Here is an 11487-nt window from a genome sequence, read left to right as displayed (position 1 = left end):
TTATCTTTCCTAATTAAGCTTAACTTAACCGGGAAATGTAGTCTGTGGACAGGCCCTGCACATCAGTACACGTGATGCTCAGGCACAATGTGAAGTTTGGAGCTATCCCAACCCCAGCACGGGAAATGAGGATCGCCTCATTTGGCGAATGAGGAGCCTTGATCCCCGTCCTCTCCAGGATCCAAGGATCACAGGCCTCTCCAGGATGTGGCACTGTTGGCCAGGAGGTTCACAGAGAGACTTTCCTCTGGGCTCGCTGTCCCRTGGGTGTCAGTCCAGCACTGCTGGCAAATTGCACCTGAGGCAGAATTCTTTGTTGTCTTGAATTCCCCCCTTTCCCACAAGAGGCAGGAGGGCYCAGGGCCTGCCTGCCCAAACGCTATCACACTCGTTAGCCTTTGTACACCAAGACAGGCCAGCTACCAGTGCTTCACTGCATTAGAACCCGTCAGGTGCTTCTGCAGGCGGGGATTAGTGTCCATCCTTGTGCCATCAAGATGGTGTGTGGTATGAGACTGCAAACGACTTAGTTAATATTTCTAAAAGCAGATCACATTCAGTAGTTAGGCTTTGTGTGTGTGTGTGTGTGTGTGTGTGTGTGTGTGCAGTCTCTTTTAGAGTTTGCAAGTCAGTTTACACCATATCCTTAAATCTCTTGCACTGCCCCTTCCTCTTCCCTCATTACTGCAACACTCCTCAGTTGGATACCAGCACTCCTTGCTGTTGGTACCCCAGTGCAGATCCAGCTYTGTGAGGCTGGGGAGAAACTCCTGTGAAAACAGTCCCAAGCCCCACGGAGACTCCCCAGGACCAGTGAGAGCTCTTATACTGTGGAGAAGGGATGAGATAACCGTGTCCCCAGGTGCAGGCCCCAGCTGGGCCGCTGCGGTCCCTGCGCGCGCCCGCAGCGCCCACACGAGCACAGCCTGGCAGCGCCGCCGGGCGCCAGCGGCACCTCCACGAGGCGCCCGGGGCTCCCGCCCCGGTGCTGCYGCTAGACTTAAAACTCGGGGGAAAAAGAGCCAGAAGCGACAACCTGCAGCTCGCTCAGGGCTGCCTCAAACCCAGCGGTTTCTCTCCCCGCGGGGCGACAATCCAATTGCCTTATCCTGCGGAAACGGCCACGCCGGCAGCTCGGTGCCATCGGAGGGGGGGTGGGTTTAATCCCCGCGGATGGGATCAGGCTGCCACGGGTCCCGGCCTGCAGGGGAGCGGATGCAGCAGATGTTCCCGCGGGGACGACGGCCGGGCCTGGCGGTGCTGCGGGCCGGGGCACGGAGGCAGCCCGGGATCGGGAATGTTTTGCCGATGGCTCCATCTAGCGCTGCCGTGCAGGGAACGGCTGCGTCGGCCGCGCTGCAATAACGCGCCCGGCTCTATCTGYTGCCCTCCAGTGCAGCAAGTTAATAGAGCTTTCTTTTTCCGCAAACAKCAATAGCTTGTAACAGAGTTACACATTGACACTCGCTTATCTGGTGAGAGCAGCAAAAAACACTTGCTAAGACAAAACTGCTTCAGACAGCCAGGATCCCGTGCRGATTTCCCTGGCTAACGCCATCTCCCAGCACAGGGCCAGCTGCAAGCAGGGCCCCAATTTCCCTGCCCTCCAAAGCCAATCCTGGTGCTGGGCAGAGGCTTTGGGGAGGAAAACACCTGAAATGGTCCCCCGGGGGCCATGGGACACCGGCCAGCAGCCAATTCCTGCACAAAAACGTAACTAACAGCCAACTCTTGGCTGGGCTTCGCTGACCGGCAGCGTCGCAAGGGTGCCCAGCGCCCGGGCACCAGCACCTCCCGCTCCTGCAGCTCCCAGCTCTTCTGCAGAGACCCCGGAGACGAGTCCTTACCCAGCCTCTGCGCCCGCCTGCGCTGGAAGGACCTAGCCGAGCTTCAGAGGAGCATCCAAGGCAAACAATCTGTAAATAAAAACAGACACGAGACAGAGGGCAAATGGAGGAACCAACGTGTGCTGCCGTTTGCAACCTTCGTTGCTGTCTAGGGGAACTTGTTTGCAGCTCCTCCTTCCACACTGCACACAACGAAACAGAGCCTGCAGCAGATGCCCTCCCAGAGAGCCAGGAGCTGCTCCTCRTGCACAGCAGCCGTCCTGCCCGAGCTCCACGTCAACTGCTACAAAATGATGAGAATAAAAGCCAAGAAAGGGCTTTATGGGACCAGAGAGACAGTTCACAGTCAGCCTGCAAACAAGCAACCCTCCCCAAAGTCTGTTTTCCTCAGAAGGAAGTTACCTCGGGGTCTTCAGAGGAGCCTTTCTCTGTTTACTCCAGCTGTGGCACTCACTACGGTGGCGCTGCACAATCTCCTAGGAAATGAGGGAAAGCCAAAGCCCTGCCCCAAGATGGGTGCTCTCCCCAGGGCCCACGTAAATGTGATTTTAATTGGTGGGATTATTTTGATTAAGGATGTGATTTTTAATGTTAAGTGAGCAGCTACAGGGGCACAAGGAATGCAAAGTGTCTGTGCGGCTCCCGCCTCCGCTCCTTCCGCGCAGGGATCCCCTTCCCGGCYGCTGGAGCGGGCGAGGCCAGCGGCAGAGCAGCAGGAGCCGCATCCTCCGGTGATCCCAGAGGCGGCGGAACGCGGCTCCCCGACCCACTGCCATCCTGCAGGGTCCAGGTATCGCCCACAGCAGAGACCAAAGTGCCCGGGGCCACCAAGAGGAAAAACGATCGTGACAGCGTTTGAACAGAACGTAAATGCAGCTACATTATGGAGAGGGAAGTGTGAAACTGCGCAGAAAGGTGGTAATGGAATTATCTATCAATGCKCAGCCCAACTGTAAAAACTAATGTTTTATACATGTATAATGTTAAATTAATTCCTTCCAGTTCTTTCAGGCGAAGGTACATTAACTGCTCCATCTCAGCATAATCGCATTACTTCCAGAGGCTCCATAGATGTCATACTTCCAGGGTGGTAATCGCCACTTGATTAATTACAGGGAATTTAGTGGCATTACAGCAGCGGCATTACAGTTCCTTATGCAGCAGAATAATGTGACACAATCCCCTTAACAGGCCAGGCTGACCCGCTGCCCGGGCGAGCCCGTCCCCGGCGCCGCGCGGAGCTGTCCCCGATCCTCCTGCAACCCCCTGCCCGGGCAGCGGACTCCTCGTGTCCAGGGAATGGTCCCTGGGGGCTCCTGTCCTCGTCGTCCTCCTCCTGCTGCCCCGTTCTGCTGCGTGCGGGTCGTGTCCTTGTCCTTGTCCTTGTCCTTGTCCTTTCAGCCCTGCTGCTCCTCGCTGCCGTTTCCCCATCGCAGCCTCCTCCTGGCGCTGCGGCCCCGGATCTGCCCCACTGCAACCTGCCTTGGCACCGTCCTGCTGCCCCGAGGGGAGCCCCGGGCACTGCCTGGGGGGGCAAGCAAAGAGATCTCGTGCAATAAGTGTTAACAGCAGCTTAATTAAAAAAAACAGCATGCAAAATAAAAAACACCCCAAAAAGCAACGTACAACAACTACTTATGTAACTGAGCTTTATTCAGAATCTTTGGAAGTCATAAAATGTCTCATTTTACTGATATACATAAACATACAGCCAGGAAATTTAATTGCCTTTTCCCTTGCAGAGAAATAAAGTTTTAAACAAACCAGAACACCTCAACCCAGACAAGCGTAATGCAGATTTAATTAGGTAACTTGGGCCTGTACATAGAGCACATGCTTCTCCGCATGGTCACTGGGTTATCAATTAGTTGCGATGAGATTTTTGGCAGTAATATATTCCAAACACAAAGTGCAAATTGCAAGAAGCAGAAAAGATTCCCTCCCGCTCTGAGCAATGAGAAGTGCAAAACATTGCAGCCCGTAAATGCTGTTATTTACGTGTGCGGCCAGTATGCGCATACAGGCTAATAAATGGCCAGGTAAAACTTCATAGATTAAATGTGGCAATATCTTGAAGTATGAACATCACAGCTATAAAAACTTAACCAGACAGATGAATCATTGCTTTTTGTTTGTAAATCCTAGAGCATTTCTAAGGTACCTCCACACTTCACCTACCCGCATTTCACTTGTGCACACCTGCGGTACTTCTGCAATCCAAGGCAGCCTGTTAAAAGTTCTCCCACTCAGCACTCCTGGACAGACTGGTGTGTGTCTCGACTCAAGGCACCGCGAACATTTCACGTGGCAGATCCCAGTGTTCGGGGGGAGTCCATCTCCAAGGCGCGCTGCGCTGTGAGCCCAACGCSCACAGGCGGTGCCAGCAGGCCGGACCCTCTGGGGTCACGGGAAGTCAAAGAAAACTTGCAAATGAAAAGGGACAAAGGCTCTGGCGGGCGCCACTGCAGCCCGACGCACCTGCAGCGCCACTGCAGAGACGGCTGCGGCGCGGGAGGCGGGAGCGACGCGGCTTCCCGCGCCCAGCGCTCCGGCCCCGAGCGCGCTCGCCCGGCCGAGGCTCCCGCACCGCCAGGACGGTCTCACCCGGACCCGACCCGAGGCCCCGGGGAAGCCTCGTCCTGCGCTGGCTGCTGCGGAGCCTCCCACGGGCTCGGCGCGTCTCGCTGGCCCCATCGCCTCCACGCGGCCCGGAGACGGGGGGCAGCGGGGCCCGGCCTCGCCGGCCTCCGACCTCCGCCACTGCCTCCCGTGCCACGTCCCGGCGCCCGCCTTCCCCTTCAAAGCAGCACCAGGGAGCAGCAAGATACGTCGCTGCTCACACATTGCTGCTATCTGAAAAGGCTCAAATAGCTTAAAAGCCCCCCAAATTAAATTTCCCTCTCCTCTGGTCTATTTTTCGTGCTCAAGGCTGCAAATTGACACATCACAGTAATTACCTCTGACTAACTTCCACAGACCTACCCAAAGAGATAAACATGAGAAGTTCACATTTGACTATCAGACTTACTGTGCCGAGCCCAAATAATTTCCCAGAGGAGAATTTGATATTTCATCATTTGGAACAGTGGTAATTTAATTACATTGCTAATGTTTTCTGGCATACTTGAAAGGACAATTAGCATAAGTAAATCATGAATGAGATGACAAGTCACTCAGCATTTATTTCTGCTCATCAGATGAGATCAGTCGATGCTCGAAATTCGCTTTTGTGTGTGATCCGATTCCAGGGCCGGCGGTTGGAACCRGGGCTCGGCCTGGTGGGGATAAACCCGTGCAGGGAGAGATGCCATTCTTGCAAGGATGGATGTCATTCTTTTAAAGCTTCTGAATTAAATTTCTTCAGGGAAAACTCGAAAGCCACCGGAAGCAGGAGAGCAGGGTGGAAGGACGGGCTGATAAACATGGAGGGCCGGCGGGACGGGAGCCGCACGCGAGCGGTTCTGGCCCCGGGGTGGCCGAGCCGCTGCTGTCCCCGCGCGTCCCGTCCCGTCCCGGRGCTGCGGGGGCCGCGGCGGCCGCGACGTCGCCTCGGGCCGCGGCGACCCCGGCGCTCACGAGAGCACGTGGAGCGTCACGGCGCCCGCCTGGTGCTTGAGCACGGCCACGGCCTGCTCGTGGGTGACGCCGTCCAGAGCCTCCCCGTTCACCGCCAGGATCTGGTCGCCGCGCTTCAGTCGGCCGTCGGCCGCGGCTGCGCCCTGCGGAGGAGAGGGCGCCGCGTGAGGCCGGGGGCCAGCCCTCCCGCCGCCGCCTGTCCCGGCAAAGGGGGGGATGCAGCCCTGCAAACCCGACGGTTGGGAATGTCTCGACTCCCGGCGCGGGCTCCGGGTGGAGACGATGGGCTCCTCCGAGCGCCTCCCCCTCCGCCCGCGCTAGTGACTGCCGGGACGCAGGATCTCTCTGCCCAGGAGCGCTGCGCGTTTGTGCAGCTCAGCCTCTATCTAAGGACAACTGTCTTCCCAAGCTAATAGCTGGAAAGTGAGAAAAGACACAACGCTTGTACTCTTGACTCCTGGACAGCAAGTAAGAACAGGTCATTTTGGTGTGACTGGCTTCAAAGCTGCTTTAGGCATGTGCAGGATCCCCAAATTCCCCCCGCTCTCCCAGCCCATTTCCAAAATTCCTCTCACATGGCTCTGGCTACGGTATCTTGTTGACAGAAGCTGAGAACGTTCCCAGCAGCCGCTGGGCAGGAAAAGGGGCCTCCCCGTCGTTGTCTGTGGCCGCTGGGGTGTTCTGTGGTGGGAGGGGAGGAGCGTTTCCCGCTCGGCACGGGGGCCAGGTCGACGCTCTGCCCTTTCCTCCGCGTGGGGAGCCGGGAGCCGCCGTGGGGGCGGCGGGCGCCTCTGCCTCCCGGCCCCGCTGCGAGGAGCCCACGGCCCTGCTGGCTTCGGGAGTGACGGGACCGACCCCGCGGCGGCACCGCGTGCAGATGTGTCCTGGTCAGCGCCGGGGCCGCTCCGGGAGGCTCCGGGGGAGCCAGGACGGGAACCGGGTGGGTGGTGACAAACAGCTGGGATGGGAAGCGGGTGGATTGTGCCAAGCAGCGCGGCCGGGGCGCGGAGCGGCGTGGGAGAAGCGGGCCGGGAGCGGGGAGCCACCGGCAGCGCCGCCGCGGGAGCAGCCCCAGCCATGGGAGCAGCCCCGGCCGCGGGATGCAGCCCGGCCACGGGATCCAGCCGGCCGCGCYGGCCCCTTCCCTCCCTCCCAGCGTCCGCCCACGCACGCGGCTGCCTGAGCACAGATCCTGCTCCTGCCCTCGCAGCTGAAGTCTGGCTACCAAGATACATCATCTCTGCAAGCTCATGCGTACGGGGGAATGACGGCACCTCTTCAGCAGTACTTCCAGATACAAAATTGCCTTGTAAATATTTTAACGGAGAGATGCTTCCCAAGCACACGGAGCAATATTGCCGAGATAAAGTATCCTGCTGCCATCGGTAGTGTGAAATACAAACATCTCCTGTGAGAGGCCAGCTGCGAGTTCAGGGCCCGGTGCCTGACCTCCAAACACGCACACCCACACAGCACCCTCTGCTTTTGGCTGCGTACGTACTACCCATGCTAAACCTTATGCCTTGTTTTAAAGATAATATAGAAAGAGGGAGAAAACGACAACAAAAAAAGATACCTTGGCAAATAYAGTCTTGACATAAATGGGCAGGTCTCCATGGGGACTTCCATACCCCCCTACAATACTAAATCCCAGTCCATCAGAGCCTTTCTCCAAAGTAATAATCTTAGGTTGAGGTGCTCTGAAAACACAATAAATATCACTTAGAAGAGCAAGGTCTGTCTCTCGGGACTCTGCAGAAGTAACACTTAGAGACACATTCATCTGTGACAAAGCTTTTCACACAGTCACAAGCCAYGGCTCCGTCCCTGTGCTCAGACCAGCTGCTCTCGACACCCTGAGCTCAGAAGCGGCTCCACGTGCTTCAGCTGCCCACTTGGAAAACACTTGGAGCGCGGAACAAGAGCACTTGGTGCCGCAGCAGCGACGCTAACCAACGGATGCAGCTTCTGCAGGCTCTGCTGCAGGACCCGCAAGGACTCCCTAGCGGCACCGCTGTGGAGGCGGTGTGGAGGCTGCAACCAGCGCCGCTCGTGTTCGCATCTCCGCGACGCCGCGGGTCCTGGCGGCCGTTTCCAGCCCAGCTCCCGCGTGTCCCGCGCCGGGCACTGCCCGGCCCGCCGGCGCCCTCGGGCTCCYGCCTGCACCCAGCAGGGCCACACTCCCAGGTGGGACCAGCACCAATCCCATGGGCACGGGCACCTCAAACCCCAGAGCTGCTTCTGCCCCTTTAGAAAGACTTAGGGAGCTGCTTGGCACCTTCCTCCTCAACAAGCCTACGCCGACTGATATCTTCTTTAAGGAAAGAAGCCACTTCTTTAAGGAAAGAATGAATGCATATGGCTATCTAATTCAGTTTCATCATTTCATAATTCAGATTTCCTGATTATTTTTAAAGAAAAGAATACAAATCCTTTTGTGAGGGAATTCTCCTTTGAGAGCAGCAATAAAAACAGTATCTCGCTTGGTAAGACTAGAGAATGCAGCTTAAATAGCTTAACTTTTATATTCAAAAAACCCCTGAGATAGGGTAGCAACTTGCATCTCAGCTTCTTAAAATAAATATAATGAATCAAAGAACAGAAATTAAGAACATAATGATGCAAACAAACCACAATGAAGATCGACTGAATTTCAACATAAGTAGGATGCTGTAAAAGCTGTGCTAAAAACACACAATGGAAGATGTTCTATGCCCATGGGAGGGATAGATCTCTAATTTCTACCATCATAAAAAAAAAATGCAATTATATAAAAAAAATTATTAAGCACATGTATTAGAATTGCATAGCTAAGCACATTCAAAAGATAAAGTGGGTTCCTGGACATGTTTGGAAAGACTTATCTCTGATACCAGTTCTTTGAATATCTTGTGTTCCAACTTGTGCTGACCTGCTGTGATCACAGCTCACCTCAGGCAAGGGGGCCCAAAGAGAAGGGCAGACCCCCTTCCTCCACCAGGTAACGCATGAGGAGAGCAGAGCGGCCAGGTTTGGGAACAACCCAAGAGCTTGGAAACACATTTAGTGCTTATTTACTCAAGCAGGGGAAGAATCAGCCCAGGGAGGGCAACAGGGACATTTGAAAGGGGATGGAAAGTGAGACGAGAGGCAGCAACGGGAAGGGGCCTCCCTGGTGCTGCGCGCAGCCTGGAGCGCGTCCCCGCGGCACTGAGCCCATCCCGGTGGCACTGAGCCCGTCCCGGCGGCCCCGAGCCCGTCCCGGTGGTGCCGAGCCCGTCCCGGCGGCCCCGAGCCCGTCCCGGTGGTGCCGAGCCCATCCCGGCGGCCCCGAGCCCGTCCCGGCGGCCCCGAGCCCGTCCCGGCGGCCCCGAGCCCGTCCCGGCGGCACGGGGACTCACTGCGGCTCCTGGGCAGGCTGCTCCGCGGCGGCGCGCGGGCTGCATCCCGCCGACAGGCTCTCCAGCTGGGCAGCCACGGCGCTGATGTTCGTGTCGGCCACAACCTGGACGAGAAGGTGCAAGGGAGGGTCTGAGGCAAGGACATCCGTGCTAATTATGTAGCAAACAGCTGCTCCCCTAGGAAAACCAGACACTGATGCGTTTCCGTCGGATTTCAAGCACAAGTCCTACTCTCTTACATCTGCCACTAACGCCAGTTTTGCTCGTGCTGGTGCATTAAAATGACTGTCACACACTGGGAAACGGGAAACGTTTTTCTTTCTGGATGATGAGCAGAAAAAAAGTCTTCAACTTTTCAAATCCAGCCCTGTATTTTTCCAAACCATCCTGACCCACACCAGCAAATCCCCGCGGGAGTCGCTGCGCGTTCCTGGGTAAGGAGGCGCCAAACCTGCTCCGGGTTGTTGGCACAGCCCGGCCGGCGTTTCGCAGGTCAGCTACGAGGCCAGCCAGGGGGCTGAGAGGGGTAGGGAGGAAGGGGCTACCTGAACACCCAGCTCTGGGCCTTGCCACCCACAGGGCTTGGGCCTCCCAAGGAAAAGCAGCAGGGCACGGGCTGCGGCGCGCGCAGGGCTCCAGGGCCCGCTCTGCTCTTGCTAAACTTGCTGATTTTCCGTTCTGTCCTTTTTCCTGGGAAAAGGTGAGGTCGCCACCATGAAGCACTGTGGGTTCTGCTAAGCATTCACAGCTGGAAGGACACAAATCTCCTCACAACCATGTGCAGGGGTAATTCCCTAGCTCCATCTCCCTGCGATGAGACTCTGCTCTTCTCGATCTCCCCGAGCAGCCCAGGAGCCCCAGACAGTGACAAGCACCTCACCACGGTCGCTGCATTTCCAAAGTTACTACAACTATTTACAGCCTTATTTTATCAAAGTTAATGGGCGCTTCTTCCATTCCCTGCTGTGCTTAAGGGAAAAAACCTTTCCAAAATAAAACAAAATCCACCACATAAATAACCTGCTTTCAAAGTATGTTCACAGTTCTTCCACAACATATTTTTATTTTCCCCCTTTTAATCAATTGCAGACAGGGAGGTTTGTGGCATTTTTCAAGGAAAAGAAGAAATAAAAACATAATTTCTYCTGCAAATCTCACATGCCGGGACTCGGGTTCCCGGGTCCTTACTGAGGGCCCCAGCAGACAAGACACCACCAAGTTTTCTTTCCCGTTTCAGCGGAGGCAAAGACTGCCAGCATTTCTCGTATTCCGTTGCTAAATAAACTGAGGGCAGAATAAATCTATATTCAAAAATCTTCAGCTGGCAACAAGGATGTATCAGAGTTCAACAACCTTGTAAAAAAGCTTCCCCTTATCTCATTACTACACCTGCAGAAAAGAAATTAAATTAAACCACAGCATCRAAACAGCCGGAAGGGATGATTGTTCCCGCGAGACCCTAATCTCCCATTTGCAAACAGCATTTGCAAACTCCTTTGCCATCCTTCCCAGGCCGTGCTGATAATAAGCCTTTCCACACCACRGAACACAATTATCTGACCTTTCAAAGCAGTTTGCCATGAAGTGGTCTAACCTGATAATAAATAGAAYTACTTAATGACACATCAGTCATGATTATCATGCTGATAGGATTATTCCACTTACATTGTTTTAATAAAAAAGCAATCGGGTGATTGGGAAGCCCCCGCGGTTGGTGTGGAAGGGAAGCACATCGCCACGCGTTCCGCAGGGCTGCTGCACTGCTCCCCAGCGGCACCGAAATGCAGCCTCCCAGCTCCACAAAACTGCTTTTTAACACGCATAAAACGGGCTGGTTTCTACCAGAATAAACGTGTGTCATCTGCAAAAAGTACTGAGCAGATTTTGAAGCTACACAGCAAAAAAAGGGGAAGAAAACCCCTCAACTGACAACGTGGAGACACCTCCAGAACAAGCCCTTTGTTTACACGAGTGAACAACTGACAGGGTGCTTCATCAGGAATATCTTTAAATCCATGATGAGGTACAATATTCTGTATTACAGCTTTCAAGACTAGCAGTTTCAGCTTTCATTTTCTGTTCAGGGAACACGGTTGACATGAAAAGTGGAAGGACTCAGCGTTAGTAACGATACGATGGCTGTAATTTAAGCACGAGTGCCCAGCTGCTGCGTACCGGCGCCGCTGCTCCGAACACCCCAACACGCCGTCTGCTCGGGAAGCGCCTCTTCACTTAGCAGGTCAGCAGGCCACCGACAGACCAAACAAAGAATAAGCAACTCTAAAACCCCAGTTTGTTATCATCCCGCTGCTTTTTGGCATTTTTAACAGCCGCACGCATTCTGCAGAGCAAAGAAAGAAGCTTACGAGGACGGCTCAAGACGTGCTCAAATCCAATATGCTGTGACGATGAGGAAAATTAGAGTAGATTTTAGTGGCGCGTCTTAAGCTTGTTTTCTAATTGTTAMAACAATTCTGCAAATGAGGGGTAGTAGTTTGAATTCTCTCGGGCAAGTACTTTTTCCCGTTTCTTTGTGTAGGCATAAAAATAAAGATGAATATACTGGCAAGCGGCAATTAGGGACAGAGTGGCAGATCATGTCTTGCTTTTACCTAGCAATATAACTGTGGCAGTGATATCACTTTCTTCCCCTCGAGTGCTATTATCCATTACCTGTAGAATAA

General features: G+C 54.7%; 1 protein-coding gene across 2 annotated transcripts in view; it reads right to left on the bottom strand.

Annotated features, from left to right (window-relative positions):
• Nucleotides 1-5399: 5399 nt before the first annotated feature.
• The window catches only part of PATJ (PATJ, crumbs cell polarity complex component), a 136609-nt gene continuing 130521 nt past the window's right edge, over nt 5400-11487 (bottom strand). For both annotated transcript variants that reach the window (XM_026040711.1, XM_026040712.1), the window contains 3 exons: nt 8804-8907; nt 7000-7123; nt 5400-5566 (listed from right to left, as the gene is read on the bottom strand). In XM_026040711.1, the coding sequence (XP_025896496.1) occupies nt 5420-5566; nt 7000-7123; nt 8804-8907 (375 nt within the window). In that variant the 3' untranslated portion in view covers nt 5400-5419. The remainder of the gene's footprint in view (nt 5567-6999; nt 7124-8803; nt 8908-11487) is intronic.

The sequence above is a fragment of the Nothoprocta perdicaria genome, unplaced genomic scaffold (assembly GCF_003342845.1).
Source record: "Nothoprocta perdicaria isolate Ctin4 unplaced genomic scaffold, notPer1 scaffold_262, whole genome shotgun sequence".
In the NCBI taxonomy this organism is placed as follows: domain Eukaryota; kingdom Metazoa; phylum Chordata; class Aves; order Tinamiformes; family Tinamidae; genus Nothoprocta; species Nothoprocta perdicaria.
Note: the sequence above shows the minus strand (reverse complement) of the source record. Positions and strands in the feature narration are given on the sequence as shown.